This window comes from Salmo salar, chromosome 19 (assembly GCF_965601325.2).
Source record: "Salmo salar chromosome 19, fSalSal1, whole genome shotgun sequence".
Taxonomy (NCBI): Eukaryota; Metazoa; Chordata; class Actinopteri; order Salmoniformes; family Salmonidae; genus Salmo; species Salmo salar.
In genome coordinates this window covers 5,495,126-5,512,221 of record NC_138309.1, presented here as the reverse complement: position 1 = coordinate 5,512,221, position 17,096 = coordinate 5,495,126, and the positions used below count along the sequence as shown (strand labels likewise).

General features: G+C 42.4%; 1 protein-coding gene across 4 annotated transcripts in view; it reads right to left on the bottom strand.

The window, feature by feature from the left end:
* Window positions 1-7,403: 7,403 nt before the first annotated feature.
* Window positions 7,404-17,096, bottom strand: part of prodh2 (proline dehydrogenase 2) — a 40,842-nt gene continuing 31,149 nt past the window's right edge. For all 4 annotated transcript variants that reach the window (XM_014157025.3, XM_045701998.2, XM_082965573.1 and 1 more), the window contains 3 exons: window positions 8,417-8,527; window positions 8,164-8,252; window positions 7,404-7,740 (listed from right to left, as the gene is read on the bottom strand). In XM_014157025.3, the coding sequence (XP_014012500.3) occupies window positions 7,559-7,740; window positions 8,164-8,252; window positions 8,417-8,527 (382 nt within the window). In that variant the 3' untranslated portion in view covers window positions 7,404-7,558. The remainder of the gene's footprint in view (window positions 7,741-8,163; window positions 8,253-8,416; window positions 8,528-17,096) is intronic.

Sequence of the window (17,096 nt, the reverse complement as noted above, 5' to 3'; positions counted from 1 at the left end):
ACTCAGATTATTGCTTTTTCGGTAAAGCTTTTTTGAAATCTGACATTAAGGAGAAGTTTATCTAAAGTGTATAATACTTGTATTTTCATGAACATTTATGATGAGTAATTCTGTAAATTGATGTGGCTCTCTGCAAAATCACTGGATGTTTTGGAAGCAAAAGATTACTGAACATAACGCACCAATGTAAACTGAGATTTGTGGATATAAATATGAACTTTATCGAACAAAACATACATGTATTGGGTAACATGAAGTCATATGAGTGTCATCTGATGAAGATCATCAAAGGTTAGTGATTAATTTTCCCTCTATTTCTGCTTTTTGTGACTCCTCTCTTTGGCTGGAAAATGGCTGTGTTTTTGTGTGTGTAGGCGCTGACCTAACACAATCATATGGTTTGCTTTCACCATAAAGCCTTTTTGAAATCAGACACTGTGGCTGGATTAACAAGAAGTAAAGCTTTAAAATGGTGTATAATACTTGTATGTTTGAGGAATTTTAATTATGAGATTTTTATTGTTTTGAATTTGCCGCCCTGCACTTTCACTGGCTGTTGTCATATCGATCCCGCTAACGGGATCAATCCATAACAGGTTTTAAGGGAGTATGCCAGCATACTAGTTCGGTTCGCCTAGCCGACTTCGGCCCTGGTAGTGTGCCATCGACCTGCTTGCAGGCTCTATGTGCAGCCGCATCTACCCTCTGTCGGTAGCTGAAACCAAGGCTATAGAGGAGTACAGCCAGGAGGCTCTCCAACAGGGTTTCATCCACAAGTCCACCTCCACTGAATCAGCAGGCTTCTTCTTCGTGGCCAAGAAGGACGGAGCTTTACGCCCGTGCATTGATTACAGAGGCCGCAATTCCATCACCACCAAGTACCGCTACCCTCTCCAGTTGTTGCCGGCTGCGATCTAACAGCTCCGCGCTGCACTCTTTTTTTTTGACCAAATGGGACCTTTGGAGTGCCTACAATCTACACCGCATCCGGGAGGAGGATGAATGGAAAACGGCATTCAGCACAATGTCTGGCCACTAAGAGTACTTGGTAATTCCTTATGGATTAGCCAATGCTCCGTCGGTGTTCAAGGCATTTGTTAACAAGGTGTTCCGGGACATGCCCAGGCGCCAAGTCGTGTATGTCGACGACATCCTGGTCCACTCAGCCACCTTGGAGGATCACATTACCCACGTTAGAGTAGTCCTAGAACGCCTCCTGGAGAATCACTTGTATGTGAAAGCGGAGAAGTGCCAGTTCCATCAGGCCGCGGTCTCCTTCTTAGGATACCAGATCAGTCCACAGGCAGTGATGATGGAGGAGAGGAAGGTTGTGGCTGGTTATGGCCAGTCCCAACAACCATAAAGGGGCTACAACGTTTTTTGGGGTTTGCCAACTTCTACCGCCGCTTCATTAGGAACTTCAGCTCCATCACCTCTCCTCTCACCTTTCTCCTCAGGGGTGGTCCCCGTAAGTTGGTGTGGGGTACTGCAGCCAAAGAGGCCTTCTGTATACTGAAAGGGCGTTTCACCTCCGCCCGTGGCTCAAACACCCATCGTACGCTGCCCTTCATGGTTGAGGTGGACACTTCAGAAGTGGGCGTGGGAGCCGTCCTGTCCCAACATCAAGGTAACCCACAGAAATGATATCCATGTGCATACTACTCAAAACAAACTCTCCTGCAGAGAGGTACTATGACGTCAGCGACCGGAGCTCTTAGAGGTGAAGTTGGCATTAGAGGAGTGGAGACACTGGCTGGAGGATCTATTTCTCATCCTCACCAACCATTGGAACCTGCGTGCCAAGCAAAGTGGGCCCTTTTCTTCCCTAGATTCGACTTCACCTTATCATATCGCCCAGGTTCAAGTCACATCAAAGCCGATGCCCTGTCCCGTCTTCTTTGATTCGGGAGAGGTTCCTGTCCTGAGTGTACCCATCATTCCGCTCTCCCGAGTTGTTGTCCCCGTGCTTTGGGACGTAGATGTGGACATTCGCCAAGCTCTGGAGAGGGAATCCGCGCCTGTTTACATAAATATTCAGACGCTTTGCTATGAGACTCGAAATTGAGCTCAGGTGCATCCTGTTTCCATTGATCATCCTTGAGATGTTTCTACAACTTGACTGGAGTCCACCTGTGGAAAATTCAATTGATTGTACATGATTTGGAAAGGCACAAACCAGAGCAAAAACCAAGCCATGAGGTCAAAGGAATTTTCCGTAGAGCTCCGAGACAGTTTTGTGTCGAGGCACAGATCTGGGGATGGGTACCAAAACATTTCCGCAGCATTGAAGGTCCCCAAGAACACAGTGGCCTCCATCATTCTTAAATGGAAGAAGTTTTGAACCACCAAGACTCTTCCTAGAGCTGGCAGCCCGGCCAAACTGAGCAATCAGGGGAGAAGGGCCTTGGTCAAGGAGGTGACCAAGAACCCAATCGTCACTCAGACAGAGTTCCAGAGTTTCCCTGTGGAGATGAGAGAACCTTCCAGAAGGACAACCATCTCTGCAGCACTCCACCAATCAGGCCTTTATGATAGAGGGGCCAGACAGAAGCCACTCCTCAGTAAAAGGCACATAACAGCCCGCTTGGAGTTTGCCAAAAGGCACCTAAAGGACTCGCAGACCATGAGAAATGTTGTGACATTGCTACCATTAATGCAATGGTGATTATTTTATCAAATAAATTAACTATGTTTAATTAATACGATGATTCAATTAATCATGTAACAATTGGGGCACCACGGAAAAAGTTTATTTAATGAGTTACCGTTTCCCAAATTAACCAAATGATCATCTTAGTCATCCATTAATTATTATTACCTCATAACTCATTCTGAACATCGTAATATCCTATAAATCTGCACAAATTGGCTTAAATTTTATTTACTAACTAACTAAATAATCAAACAGAATAACATAAACACACACACAGGATAGATTATATATTGATTACTACATAATGCAATGAAAAGTCCCTAGTGGACTAACCCGACATGACGGCTTGTTGCACAATGAAAGGCGGGGGAAGAAAGAGCGGGAGGAGGAGAGACAAAGGAATTAGTCTATCGTACATACAGTTCAATAATATACTCATCGTAAATGTGGATATTTAGCACCCTAACAACCGCTCATTCGGATTTAGAAACACAAAGTACATATTTACACTTGTATGTCTTTGTCGTGTCTCTCTCTGGTGAAATCACTCGATCCGTCTACGCTGGGGAGTAATTCGACAGAAAGTCTCTGGTTTTGTAAGTCTCTGGTTGTCCACCAGAGGTCACCATGTCCTTCGTAGTAGTTTGGTCTTGAAGTGTCAGTTAGAACGGATCTGCCAAAGGTGTCAAATGGCTACCCAGACTATTTGCATTGTGTGCCCCCCCAACCCTCTTTTTACGCTGCTGCTACTCTCTGTTTATCATATATGCATAGTCACTAACTATACATTCATGTACATACTACCTCAATTTGGCCGACCAACCAGTGCTCCCGCACAGTGGCTAACCGGGCTATCTGCATTATGTCCCGCCACCCACCACCCCCTCTTTTACGCTACTGCTACTCTCTGTTCATCATATATGCATAGTCACTTTAACCATATCTACATGTACATACTACCTCAATCAGCCTGACTAACCAGTGTCTGTATGTAGCCTTGCTACTTTTATAGCCTCACTACTGTATGTAGCCTGTCTTTTTACTGTTGTTTTATTTCTTTACTTACCTATTGTTCACCTAATACCTTTTTTGCACTATTGGTTAGAGCCTGTAAGTAAGCATTTCACTGTTGTATTCGGCGCACGTGACAAATAAACTTGGATTTGATTTGATTTGAAGCATGGTGGTGGCAGCATCATGCTGTGTGGATGTTTTTCAGCAGCAGGGAATGGGAGACTAGTCAGGATCGAGGGAAAGATTAACGAGGGAAACATTAACAGAGCAAAGTACAGAGAGATCCTTGATGAAAACCTGCTCCAGAACGCTCAGGAGCTCAGACTGAGGGGAAGGTTCCCCTTCCAACAGGACAATGACCACACAGCCAAGACAACGCAGGAGTGACTTCTGGACAAGTGTCCAAAAGTCCTTGAGTGGCCCAGCCAGAAACTCCACAAATACAGGTGTGCCAAGCTTGTAGCGTCATACCCAAGAAGACTCGAGGCTGTAATCGCTGCCAAGGGTGCTAAAGGGTCTGAATAGTTATAGTTGAAGTCAGAAGTTTACATACACCTTAGCCAAATACATTTAAACTCAGTTTTTCACAATTCCTGACATTTAATTCCTTGTCTTAGGTCAGTTAGGATCACCACTTTATTTTAAGAATGTGAAATGTCAGAATAATAGTAGAGTGATTTATTTCAGCTTTTATTTCTTTCATCACATTCCCAGTGGGTCACTCAATTAGCATTTGTTAGCATTGCCTTTAAATGGTTTAACTTGGGTCTAAAGTTTCAGGTAGCCTTCCACAAGCTTCCCACAATAAGTTGGGTGAATTTTGGCTCCTTCCTCTTGACAGAGCTGGTGTAACTGAGTCAGGTTTGTAGGCCTCCTTGCTCGCACACACTTTTTCAGTTCTGCCCACAAAGTTTCTATAGGATTGAGGGCAGTGCTTTGTGATGGCCACTCCAATACCTTGACTTTGTTGCCCTTAAGCCATTTTTCCACAACTTTGGAAGTATGCTTGGGGTCATTGTCCATTTGGAAGACCCATTTGCGACCAAGCTTTAACTTCCTGACTGATGTCTTGAGATGTTGCTTCAATATATCCACATAATTTTCCATCCTCATGATACCATCTATTTTGTGAAGTGCACCAGTCCCTCCTGCAGCAAAGCACCCCCACAACATGATGCTGCCACCCCCGTGCTTCACGGTTGGGATGGTGTTGTTCAGCTTGCAAGCCTCCCCCTTTTTCCTCCATGGCCAAACAGTTCTATTTTTGTTTCATCAGACCAGAGGACATTTCTCCAAAAAGTACGATCTTTGTCCCAATGTGCAGTTGCAAACCATAGTCTGGCTTTTTTATGGCGGTTTTGGAGCAGTGGCTTCTTCCTTGCTGAGCAGCCTTTCAGGTTATGTTGATATAGGACTTGTTTTACTGTGGATGTAGATACTTTTGTACCGGTTTCCTCCAGCATCTTCACAAGGTCCTTTGCTGTTGTTCTGGGATTGATTTGCACCTTTAACACCAAAGTACATTCATCTCTAGGAGACAGAACGCATCTCCAAGCTGAGCGGTATGACAGCTGCGTGGTCCCATGGTGTTTATACTTGCTTACTATTGTTTGTATAGATGAATGTGGTACCTTCAGGCGTTTGGAAATTGCTCCCAAGGATGAACCAGACTTGTGGAGGTCGACAATTTATTTTCTGAGGTCTTGGCTGATTTCTTTTGATTTTCCCATGATGTCAAGCAATGATGCACTGATTTTGAAGGTAGGCCTTGAAATAAATCCACAGGTACACTTCCTATTGACTCAAATTATGTCAATTAGCCTATCAGAATCTTCTAAAGCCATGACATAATTTTCTGGAATTTCCCAAGCTGCTAAAGGCACAGTCAACTTAGTGTATGTAAACTTCTGACCCACTGGAATTGTGATACAGTGAATTATAATTGAAATAATCTGTCAGTAAACAATTGTTGGAAAAATGGCTTGTGTCATGCACAAGGTAGATGTCCTAACCGACTTGCCAAAACTATAGTTCGTTAAGAAGAAATTTGTGGAGTGGTTGAAAAACGAGTTTTAAGGACTCCAACCTAAGTGTACGTAAACTTTCGACTTCAACTGTACGTAAATCTGATATTTAAGTTTTTTGCAAAAATGTATAAAAACCTGTTTTTGCTTTGTCATTGTGGGGTATTGTGTGTAGATTGATGAGGGGAAAAAATTATATAATCCATTTTAGAATATGGCTGTACTTTTCGAATGCACTGTATAGGACCCCCCCACCCCCACCCCCCACCCCATCCTGGGATATGGATGCCTGATGAAGACCTAAAGGTCAAACCATAGTAACAATAAAATCACCTGGGTGCATGAAGAATCCAGCCACGCAGCCATTTTGTTATTTTTATACACACGTGAACAATCGTACTTACGCTGGAAATAGAATGCATAGAAGTGAATGAGAGAAAACAGATGGGTCGCGAGCATCAATTGTGTCACAAGCCTATAGCACATCATGTTAGGCAGCAAGTTTATTTTTCTTGCATCTTCGCGGAGCAATGCAGGTTAAATGAGCTGTCAGAAATTGACTGTTTATGCATTGTTACCTCTGGAATTGTAAACTGCAAGCCTACAATGATGTATAGGGTAATCTCGGAAACCCAGAACTAAAGTCTTGCATAACTGACTCAGATTCTTGGGGGGAGATTAGAAAAGTGTTAGAAAAGACACTAGAGCGAGGAGCGGAAGCAGCTCCACCCCCATCTCTCTGCAAGTTTCAGGTAAGTCTATGGGCCAAATGTCCCCCTCCTCTTCAGATATTTGAAAGATGCGAGCACCTGCAAAATCGGGATTTGTCAAAATGATCAGTAATAGAAAATCTGCACAAAGGTGTTATGATAATGATAGTTTATCAACACTTATGGTTTGTCTGGACTTGTGGCTAGATGGCGTAGGCCTACATCTCTATCTAGTTGTCGCGTCAGGGACTACAGTTGTTGAGAACTGTACCATTTTAGCTAAGCCTAACCCTAACCCTTTTCCTAACCCTAACCTCATTCTCCTAACCTGCTACGTTAGTTCTCCTAACCTGCTGCGTTAGTTCTCCTAACCTGCTATGTAAACAAACCATCAGTTTCAACAAACCATCAGTATCACCACACCGGATACTGTTCCACAAGTTCCTCATTAGTCGTCGCATCCCACAGTCAGATGCTATGGTACCATTTATGTTACATACGTCTGTCCACGAAAGATTATGTGTAGGCTGGTAGTGGTTATGAAAAACGGTGTATAAATGCATGAACATTCTACATTTATCAACTGGATTGGGTTTCGGAATTATGTATGACGTTGTCAATGTAATTTGTTGTCAGTATCATTATTGTTGATTACAGCCAACTGCCAGTTCAAACAAAGTGCATGGTTATTAACTGTTTGAATTAATCAAATCTGGTCTAGAGATTGAGTGGGTCGTTTGTAGAAAGGGAATTACAGAAATTGTTATCATCTAACTTACTTTACTAAGCAAATTTGTATAGTTAAAAAATATATTGGGCTGCAGCCTGTAGATTCTGGTTTATCTGAAAAATAAGCTACCTATTTGAAAACAATGCAACAGCCTACCTGTGTTGATTTCAATCATGTGCGTATAGACTAGGCAACGGCTGGAAATCTTGAGAAATTAGGTAAAGTCAATAAATTCAGATGTTGTAAATTAAAAAATAAAACAATTGAAAAACTTTTGACATAATTTGCTTATCCTTTATTGAGAAATCACTAAAAGTAGATGGCCTTTTTTAAATTATTGAATAAGAGTTTTAGTTTACTTCCTGAATTGACTGTCTTTAATGCAAATTTAGCCCACACCATCCCCGCTTCCCTATCCTCCCTACCCCTAGCTTCCCTGTCTGAGCCCCTGTCGCAGCCTCCTGTGGAGCTCCAGTCTCAGGAGGTCTCTCTCCTTGCGGATGCCCTGCAGCACGGTACGGTTCTCCTGGGCACGGCGCACCAGGTAGGGCAGGGTGTTGTCCACCGAGCCATATGGCACCGACTTGTACACCAAGTAACCCTGCTGGGCTATGGGGGAGGAGATAGGGTAAAAAAGGGGGAGAGGTGGAGAAAAAGAGACACAGAAGCAAAGGACAGAGAAAGACAGAGGGAAAGGACAAGGATATAAAGAGAGGGCGTTGAGGGGACAGAGGGAGGACAGGAGAAAGAGAGAGACAGAGGCAGGAGAGAGGGACAGAGAAAGGACAAGGAAGTAAAGAGGGAGAGGTTAGAGAGGATGGGTGGGGGAGAGGAGAGAGAGGAGAGGAAGAGGGAAGGATAGAGAGAGGCAGAGAAACAAGGAAAGATGGATATGGGAAGAAAAAAGTAAATATTATGCACAACACTATCTTAATCTGTGTAGCTAAGCAAGGAAAGGCAGAATAGGGACATGAGTTTCTTTGACGATACACTTGAATACAAGTTGGATTTGAAGGGAGAAAGGAACCTTACCGAGAGTGAGAGACACATGGTCGCACATCCCCAACAGTTGACCAAAACACACAGATCCACCATCTTTGTCTATTCCCAGCTCTCCCATCCTTAGGACAGATGTCACAATACCAATTCAATGTCATGTAATGCCTGTGCTGCATGAGAGGCTTTACATAACTTTTACCTCTGGGGGTGCTCTTGAGCCAAAAGAGGGTCCCCTAAATGGACAGGAATATTTCTAAATTTGAGGTAAAACAATAGTGAATCTTACCGTTGAACTGCACGCCTGACAGACTCCTCGTTGTGCGTAGCGACTATGATCCGATAGCGCTGAGGGTCCCGGGAGATGAGTTCCAGCAGGATGTCCAATGATCCGTTATAACTACAGGAGCACAACAACATTATGGAGATACACAATGGCATGTTGTGACATAGCATTATCATATCAATGATATTTTTAAATTAACATATCATAACAAAACCATTAATGGTTAAAAACATTCCCAATAATCAATCTTTTTCTCGTGAAATGTGCACGTTCACTCCTGTTTCATGGATTTCAAAAGAAACAACTGTTATAAGAGATATGGTGGAAACTCCCTCTAGTCCAGGCTAACACCAATCTAGTGCTTAATTTGATGATTGAGTCCAGGTGAGTCCAATGAGTGCAGATGCGCGTGACGGGGAAAGAGTGCTTACTGATGGTGGCAGGATTGCGTAATGCTGGGGAGCCTGCGCCAAAGAGGGAGAGCGGGAGCAGACTTGACAGTACCCCACCCTCTAGAAGCGCCACCCGGCGTCCCAACTGGGCCAGCCTGACGGACCGGCCGAGGCACGGGCGCTGAGCAAGCTGGCTGGGCATAAACTCCCGACCAACCGGCAGAGGCATGGGAGCCTGGTGAGCCAGCTGAGGCATAGGAGCCTGTCAATCCGGCTGAGGCGAGAAAGGCCTGTCGATCCCGCTGCGGCGTGGGAGCCCGATGATCCAGCTGAGGCATAGCAGCCTGACGAGCCGTCTGGGCGTAAGAACCTGACGATCCGGCTGAGGTCCGACGTGGGATGGGCGCTTTCCGAGCCAACTGGGGAAAGAACTTATCGAGCCAGCTAGGGTGTGACAGCCCGACGCTGGAGTGGCTTTGGGACAAGTCTCTGAATGTCCTTGAGTGGCCCAGCCAGAGCATTTACGCTCCCCATCCAACCTTACAGAGCTTGAGAAGATCTGCAGAGAAGAATGGGAGAAACTCCCCAAATACAGGTGTGCCAAGCTTGTAGCGTCATACCCAAGAAGACACAAGGCTGTAATCGCTGCCAAAAGTGCTTCAACAAAGTATTGAGTAAAGGTTCTGAATAGTTATGGAAATGATGTAATTTGCACAAAAAAAATATGTCCAGGCTAACACCAATCCAGTGCTTAATTTGAGCAAGATCCTGCCAGGAACAGGATCCGGCACCTCTCTGATTTGACTTTGTTTGTTCCGGCACCTATTTGTCTTGATCCGGTAGCTCTCGAGGCATGATTTATTTATTGTTTCACTGTTCGCACTGTAGACATTCTAATAAAATTCTAATCAAGTTACCTCCTCATTATTTCTCCCACCCCCCAGAAAGACCATCATGTAAAAGCACAGTGACAATTCTGTGTAATCATCCTATCCTGCCACTCTGATTCCAGACCTGCTCTCTTATTTGTATATAGAGGTTATGGGGAGGGTCGGTGGGGTAAATAACTGATCTTGAGACAGGTCTTGGTAGTGGTGGTCAGCTAGTGAAGAGGTTCCTACGTAATCACATTACGTAGCCTAGGCTAGTCATCTCCCTACTGAATTTGAATTGTAGGAAAGCCAAATCAAAAATGGATAAGACCAGGCAATCGAGTTTGATTACATTTTTCAAGTCCAGAAATTCAGAGAAATATGTTGAATTGAACCCAGAACAAGCCAGAGAACTATCAATGCCGAAGGAGAGGAGTGAGGGGCAAACTGTTCCTGATGGCATGCCTTAGCTAGCAGCGCTGCTAATCCCGCCAGTTCAGCATCACCATCGGCACCTCCACTAGCTAGTAGGTCTACTAGCGAATCAGACTCAGTGGGAGAGGGAGGTGGGGAGTTGGGGGGGTGGGGGCAGTGCATCCACCAACAAAGTGCTCGGAGTAGGTGCAATTTGCAGTTCAAGAACAAGCAAACGTACAGTACCAGTCAAAAACTTGGACACACCTACCCATTCAAGGGTTTTTCTGTATTTTTAATATTTTCAACATTGTAGAAAAATAGTGAAGACATCAAAACTATGAAATAACACATATGGAATCATGTAGTAACCAAAAAAAGTGTAACCTGTTGGGGATAGGGGGCAGTATTTGCACGGCCGGGTAAAAAACGTACCCGATTTAATCTGGTTACTACTCCTGCCCAGTAACGAGAATATGCATATAATTAGTAGATTTGGATAGAAAACACTCTAAAGTTTCTAAAACTGTTTGAATGGTGTCTGTGAGTATAACAGAACTCATATGGCAGTCAAAACCCTGAGACAAATCCTAACAGGAAGTGGAAATCTGATGTGTGGAATTACTTTCAAGCCTTTACCATTGAAACACACAGGGACTTATTAATCATTTAGCATTTCCTAAGGCTTCCACTAGATGTCAACAGTCTTTACAAAGTGGTTTGAGTCTTCTATGGTAGAAACTGACCCAAAGAGAGACTTGGGAAGTTGGTCACAGGGGGAGGGCCATTACTACTATGACGCAGGCGCCCATGGGAATCCTTTTGTTCCGAAACGTTTAGTAAGACAATGCAATCGTCCGCCTTGAATATTATTGAAGCTCTGGTTGAAATAGGCCCTAAAGATTTATGTTATACAACGTTTGACATGTTTGAACGAACGTAAATATATATTTTTTGCACATTCGTGATGATAAGTCCCGCGCACTTCAGTACATTATGAGTAGCCTTCGGAACGCGCTAACAAGAAGGAACTATTGGGACATAAATTATTAACTTTTTCAAACAAAACTACATTTGTTGTGGACCTGGGATTCCTGGAAGTGCCTTCTGATTAAGATAATCAAAGGTAAGGGAATATTTACAATAGTATATTTGATTTTAGATGGTTCCAAGATGGCGCTAACATGTATCGCCTAGCCTATTTTTCTGAGCATACCACGTCGTTTATTGCAAAGTGTGATTTCCCAGTAAAGTTATTTTTAAATCTGGCAATGCGGTTGCATTCACGAGATGTTAATCTATAATTCTTTGAATGACAATAAATTTTAACAATGTTTTCGAATAGTAATTTTGTAAATTGTAGCGCTGATTCACCGGAAGCATTTGAGGGAAAATATTTTCTGAAGGTCACGCGCCGATGTAAAATGCTGTTTTTATATATAAATATGAACTTTATCGAACAAAAAATGCATGTATTGTGTAACATGATGTCCTAGGAGTGTCATCTGATGAAGATTGTCAAAGGTTAGTGCTGCATTTAGCTGTGTTTTGGGTATTTGTGATGCATGCTATGGCAGTGTGTTTTTTTTGTCAGGGTACTCTCCTAACATAATCTAATGTTTTGCTTTTGCTGTAAAGCCTTTTTGAAATCGGACAACGTGGTTCGATTCAGGAGAGGTGTATCTACAAAATGGTGTCAAATAGTCATATGTTTGAGAAATTGAAGTTATAGCATATAGAGGTATTTGTATTTCGCGTGACGCGATTCCACTGGCTGTTGACAGGTTAATTTAAATGCTTTCCAGGTGACTACCTCATGAAGTTGGTTGAGAGAATGTTCAAGAGTGTGCAAAACTGTCATCAAGGCAAAGGGTAGCTACTATGAAGAATCTCAAATATAAAATATATTTTGATTTGTTTAACAGGTGTGCCTTGTTAAAAGTTCATTTGTGGCATTTCCTTCTTAACCTGTTAGGGCTAGGGGGCAGTATTGACACGGCCGGATAAAAAACGTACCCAATTTAATCTGGTTACTACTCCTGCCCAGTAACTAGAATATGCATATAATTATTGGCTTTTGATAGAAAACACACTAAAGTTTCTAAAACTGTTTGAATGGTGTCTGTGAGTATAACAGAACCCAAATGGCAGGCCAAAACCTGAGAAGATTCCATGCAGGAAGTGGCCTGTCTGACAAGATGTGTTTCATCTAGGCTGTTTTTATTGAAGACTTAGGATCTTTGCTCTAACGTGACACTTCCTACGGCTCCCATAGGCTCTCAGAGCCCGGGAAAAAGCTGAAGGATATCGAGGCAGGCTCTGGCTGAAACACTTTATCGCGTTTGGATAGTGGCCGATCAGAGTACTGTGGGCTTAGGCGCGTGCCCGAGTCGACCGAATGCTTTATTTTCTTTCCTCTGTTTACCTAAACGCAGATTCCCGGTCGGAATATTATCGCTTTTTTATGAGAAAAATGGCATAAAAATTGATTTTAAACAGCGGTTGACATGCTTCGAAGTACGGTAATGGAATATTTAGACATTTTTTGTCGCGAATTGCTCCATGCTCGTCACCCTTATTTTCCCTTTCGGATAGTGTCTTGAACGCACGAACAAAACACCGCTGTTTGGATATAACTATGGATTATTTTGAACCAAACCAACATTTGTTATTGAAGTAGAAGTCCTGGGAGTGCATTCTGACGAAGACAGCAAAGGTAATAACATTTTTCTTATAGTAAAGCTGACTTTGGTGAGTGCTAAACTTGCTGGGTGTCTAAATAGCTAGCCCTGTGATGCCGGGCTATCTACTTAGAATATTGCAAAATGTGCTTTCACCGAAAAGCTATTTTAAAATCGGACATATCGAGTGCATAGAGGAGTTCTGTATCTATAATTCTTAAAATAACTGTTATGCTTTTTGTGAACGTTTATCGTGAGTAATTTAGTAAATTCACCGGCAGTGTTCGGTGGGAATGCTAGTCACATGCTAGTCACATGCTAATGTAAAAAGCTGGTTTTTGATATAAATATGAACTTGATTGAACAACACATGCATGTATTGTATAACATAATGTCCTAGGGTTGTCATCTGATGAAGATCATCAAAGTTTAGTGCTGCATTTAGCTGTGGTTTGGGTTTATGTGACATTATATGCTAGCTTGAAAAATGGGTGTCTGCTGACATAATCTAATGTTTTGCTTTCGTTGTAAAGCCTTTTTGAAATCGGACAGTGTGGTTAGATTAACGAGAGTCTTGTCTTTAAAATGGTGTAAAAGAGTCATATGTTTGAAAAATTGAAGTTTTTGCATTTCTGAGGTTTTTGTAATTCGCGCCACGGGATTACACTGGCTGTTACGTAGGTGTGGACGATTTGGTGCCACCTAGCCTAGAGAGGTTAATGCGTTTGAGACATTCAGTTTTGTTGTGACAAGGTAGGGGTGGTATACAGAAAATAGCCCTATTTGGTAAAAGACCAAGTCCATATTATGGCAAGAACATCTCAAATAAGCAAAGAGAAATGACAGTCCATCATTACTTTAAGACATGAAGGTCAGTCAATCTGGAAAATGTCAAGAACTTTGAAAGTTTCTTCAAGTGCAGTCGCAAAATCCATCAAGCACTATGATGAAACTGGCTCTCATGAGGACCGCCACAGGAAAGGAAGACCCAGAGTTACCTCTGCTGCAGAGGATAAGATCATTAGAGTTAACTACACCTCAGATTGCAGCCCAAATAAAGGCTTCACAGAGTTCAAGTAACAGACACATCTCAACATCAACTGTTCAGGGGAGACTACGTGAATCAGGCCTTCATGGTCGAATTGCTGCAAAGAAACCACTACTAAGGGACACCAATTAGAAGCCAAGAAACACGAGCAATGGACATTAGACGGGTGGAAATCTGTCCAAATTTGAGATTTTTGGTACCAACCGCCATGTCTTTGTGAGACATAGGTGAATGGATGATCTCTGCATGTGTGGTTCCCACCGTGAAGCATGGAGGAAGAGGTGTTATGGTGTGGGGGTGCTTTGCTGGTGACAGTGTCAGTGATTTATTTAGAATTCAAGTCACACTTAACCGCATGGCTACCACAGCATTCTGCAGTGATACGACATCCCATCTGGTTTGCACTTAGTGGGATTATCATTTGTTTTTAATACATCTAGACGTTCCGCTAGCAGAACACCTGCTCCAATATCCAATGATAGGCGTGGCGCGAATTACAAATTCCTCAAAAATACAAAAACTTCAATTTTTCAAACATATGACTATTTCACAGCATTTTAAAGACAAGACTCTCCTTTATCTAACCACACTGTCCGATTTCAAAAAGGCTTTACAGCGAAAGCAAAACATTAGATTATGTCAGCAGAGTACCCAGCCAGAAATAATCAGACACCCATTTTTCAAGCTAGCATATAATGTCACAAAAACCCAGAAGACAGCTAAATGCAGCACTAACCTTTGATGGTCTTCATCAGATGACACACCTAGGACATTATGTTATACAATACATGCATGTTTTGTTCAATCAAGTTCATATTTATATCAAAAAACAGCTTTTTACATTAGCATGTGACATTCAGAACTAGCATACAGCATACAAACTTCCGGGGAATTTACTAACAATTTACTAAATTACTCACGATAAACGTTCACATAAAGCATAACAATTATTTTAAGAATTATAGATACAGAACTCCTCTATGCACTCGATATGTCCGATTTTAAAATAGCTTTTTGGTGAAAGCACATTTTGCAATATTCTAAGTACATAGCCCAGCCATCACGGGCTAGCTATTTAGACACCCGGCAAGTTAAGCCTTCACCAAAATCAGATTTACTATAACAAAAATGTTATTACCTTTGTTGTCTTCGTCAGAATGCACTCCCAGGACTGCTACTTCAATAACAAATGTTGGTTTGGTCCCAAATAATCCATCGTTATATCCAAATAGCGGCGTTTTGTTCGTGCGTTCCAGAAACTATCTGAAATGGTAAATCAGGGTCGTGCGCATGGCGCAATTCGTGACAAAAAAATTCTAAATATTCCATTACCGTACTTCGAAGCATGTCAACCGCTGTTTAAAATCAATTTTTATGCAATTTATCTCGTAAAAAAGCGATAATATTCCGACCGGGAATCTCCTTTTCGGCAAACAGAGGAAAAATCACAAAGACAGGGGCGGCCAGGGCACGCACCTAAGCCCACAGTCCCTTGATCGGCCACTTGAGAAAGGCGATAATGTGTTTCAGCCTGGGGCTGGGATGACGACATTCAGGTTTTTCCCGGGCTCTGAGCGCCCATGGAAGACGTAGGAAGTGTCACGTTAGAGCAGAGATCCTTTGTAAAAAATAGAGATGGCAAAGAAGTTCAAGAAATGGTCAGACAGGCCACTTCCTGTAAAGGAATCTCTCAGGTTTTGACCTGCCATTTGAGTTCTGTTATACTCACAGACACCATTCAAACAGTTTTAGAAACTTTGGAGTGTTTTCTATCCAAAGCCAATAATTATATGCATATTGTAGTTACTGGGCAGGAGTAGTAACCAGATTAAATCGGGTACGTTTTTTATCCAGCCGTGAAAATACTGCCCCCTAGCCATAACAGGTTAACAGGACAATAACCCAACACACCTCCAGGCTGTGATTGGGCTATTTGACCAATAATGACAGTGATGGAGTGGTGCATCAGATGACCTGGCCTCCACAATCACCCAACCTCAACCCAATTGAGTTGGTTTGGGATGAGTTGGACCATAGATTGAAGGAAAAGCAGCCAACAAGTGCTAAGCATATATGGGAACTTCAAGACTGTTGGAAAAGCATTCCAGGTGAAGCTGGTTGAGAGAATGCCAAGAGTGTGCAAAGCTGTCAAAGAAATGGGTAGCTACTTTGATTTGTTTTACACTTTTTTGGTTACTACATGATTCCATATGTTTTATTTCCTAATTTTGATGTCTTCACTATTATTCTACAATTTAGAAAATTGTAGAAAATAAAGAAAAACCCTTGAATGAGTTGGTGTGTCCAAACTTTTGACTGGTACTGTATATCCCCTGACTTGTCATGTATAGTTAATAGTTGGGCTGTACAACATGCAGAAAGGTAGGGAGCTTGAAACGACTGGAGGGATTAAACTAGCAAAAGAGTGGGTGGGATGTACAGTAATTTAAAATCCTATACCTCAGACGTAAAAAAACAACAACAAAGAGCCCTCAGAAAAAGGTTTTTGAACATGCCCTAACCAAGGCGCATTTGGTGGTAGCAAGCCTTGTAGATAAGGGTAAAGAGGACACCCATTCTGAAAAAATAGACACTACAGCCAGAGTCTTCAGAACAACCTTAGAAGGAGGCTAAAAGTTATAGCCACAGGCCCGCTCATGGCTTAGATTAAGAAATTGACTGACAGGAGTTAAATGGACTTGACATGGGGAGAGTCATTGTGGGAGGTTTTGAAAACCAAGGTAGGTTTTTATTTTTTCTTTACAAACTTGTTCTGTATGGTAAAGGTAACCTGAATATGTGCTTCATATTATCACATAGGCAGGAGGCCTATATATTCTCATATGTGTGTTCTGCTGTAGCCTACATTGATTCATTTTATTTTAAGTTATATTCTGATATTGTGATATTTGTTCTACTGCTACATTGATGTCTTGACAATTATATGAAATTGGGGTCTTGTAAGCCCCACAGCTGAGTATGTGTGTGGCGGGTGTTCTGCAGTGTTGTCTAAAAATGTTCCTGTATGTTGATATCTTGAAAATTAGGATATAAGAAATTTGGACATGTCTAAGCCCCGCAGCTATACTCAAGTACGTGGGCATACTGCAGTGACATCTAAAATGCTTTGAATTAATCAGCACCTGTCCGTTTCACCACAATAGACAGTAGGCTACTTGGATGTTTTCTCTATCTGCTACGCTGCCACGTTGTGTTTGACACTTTTTTCTCAATGTGGTCCTGGAACCTCAGAGCCCTCCAGATACCCCCACCCCT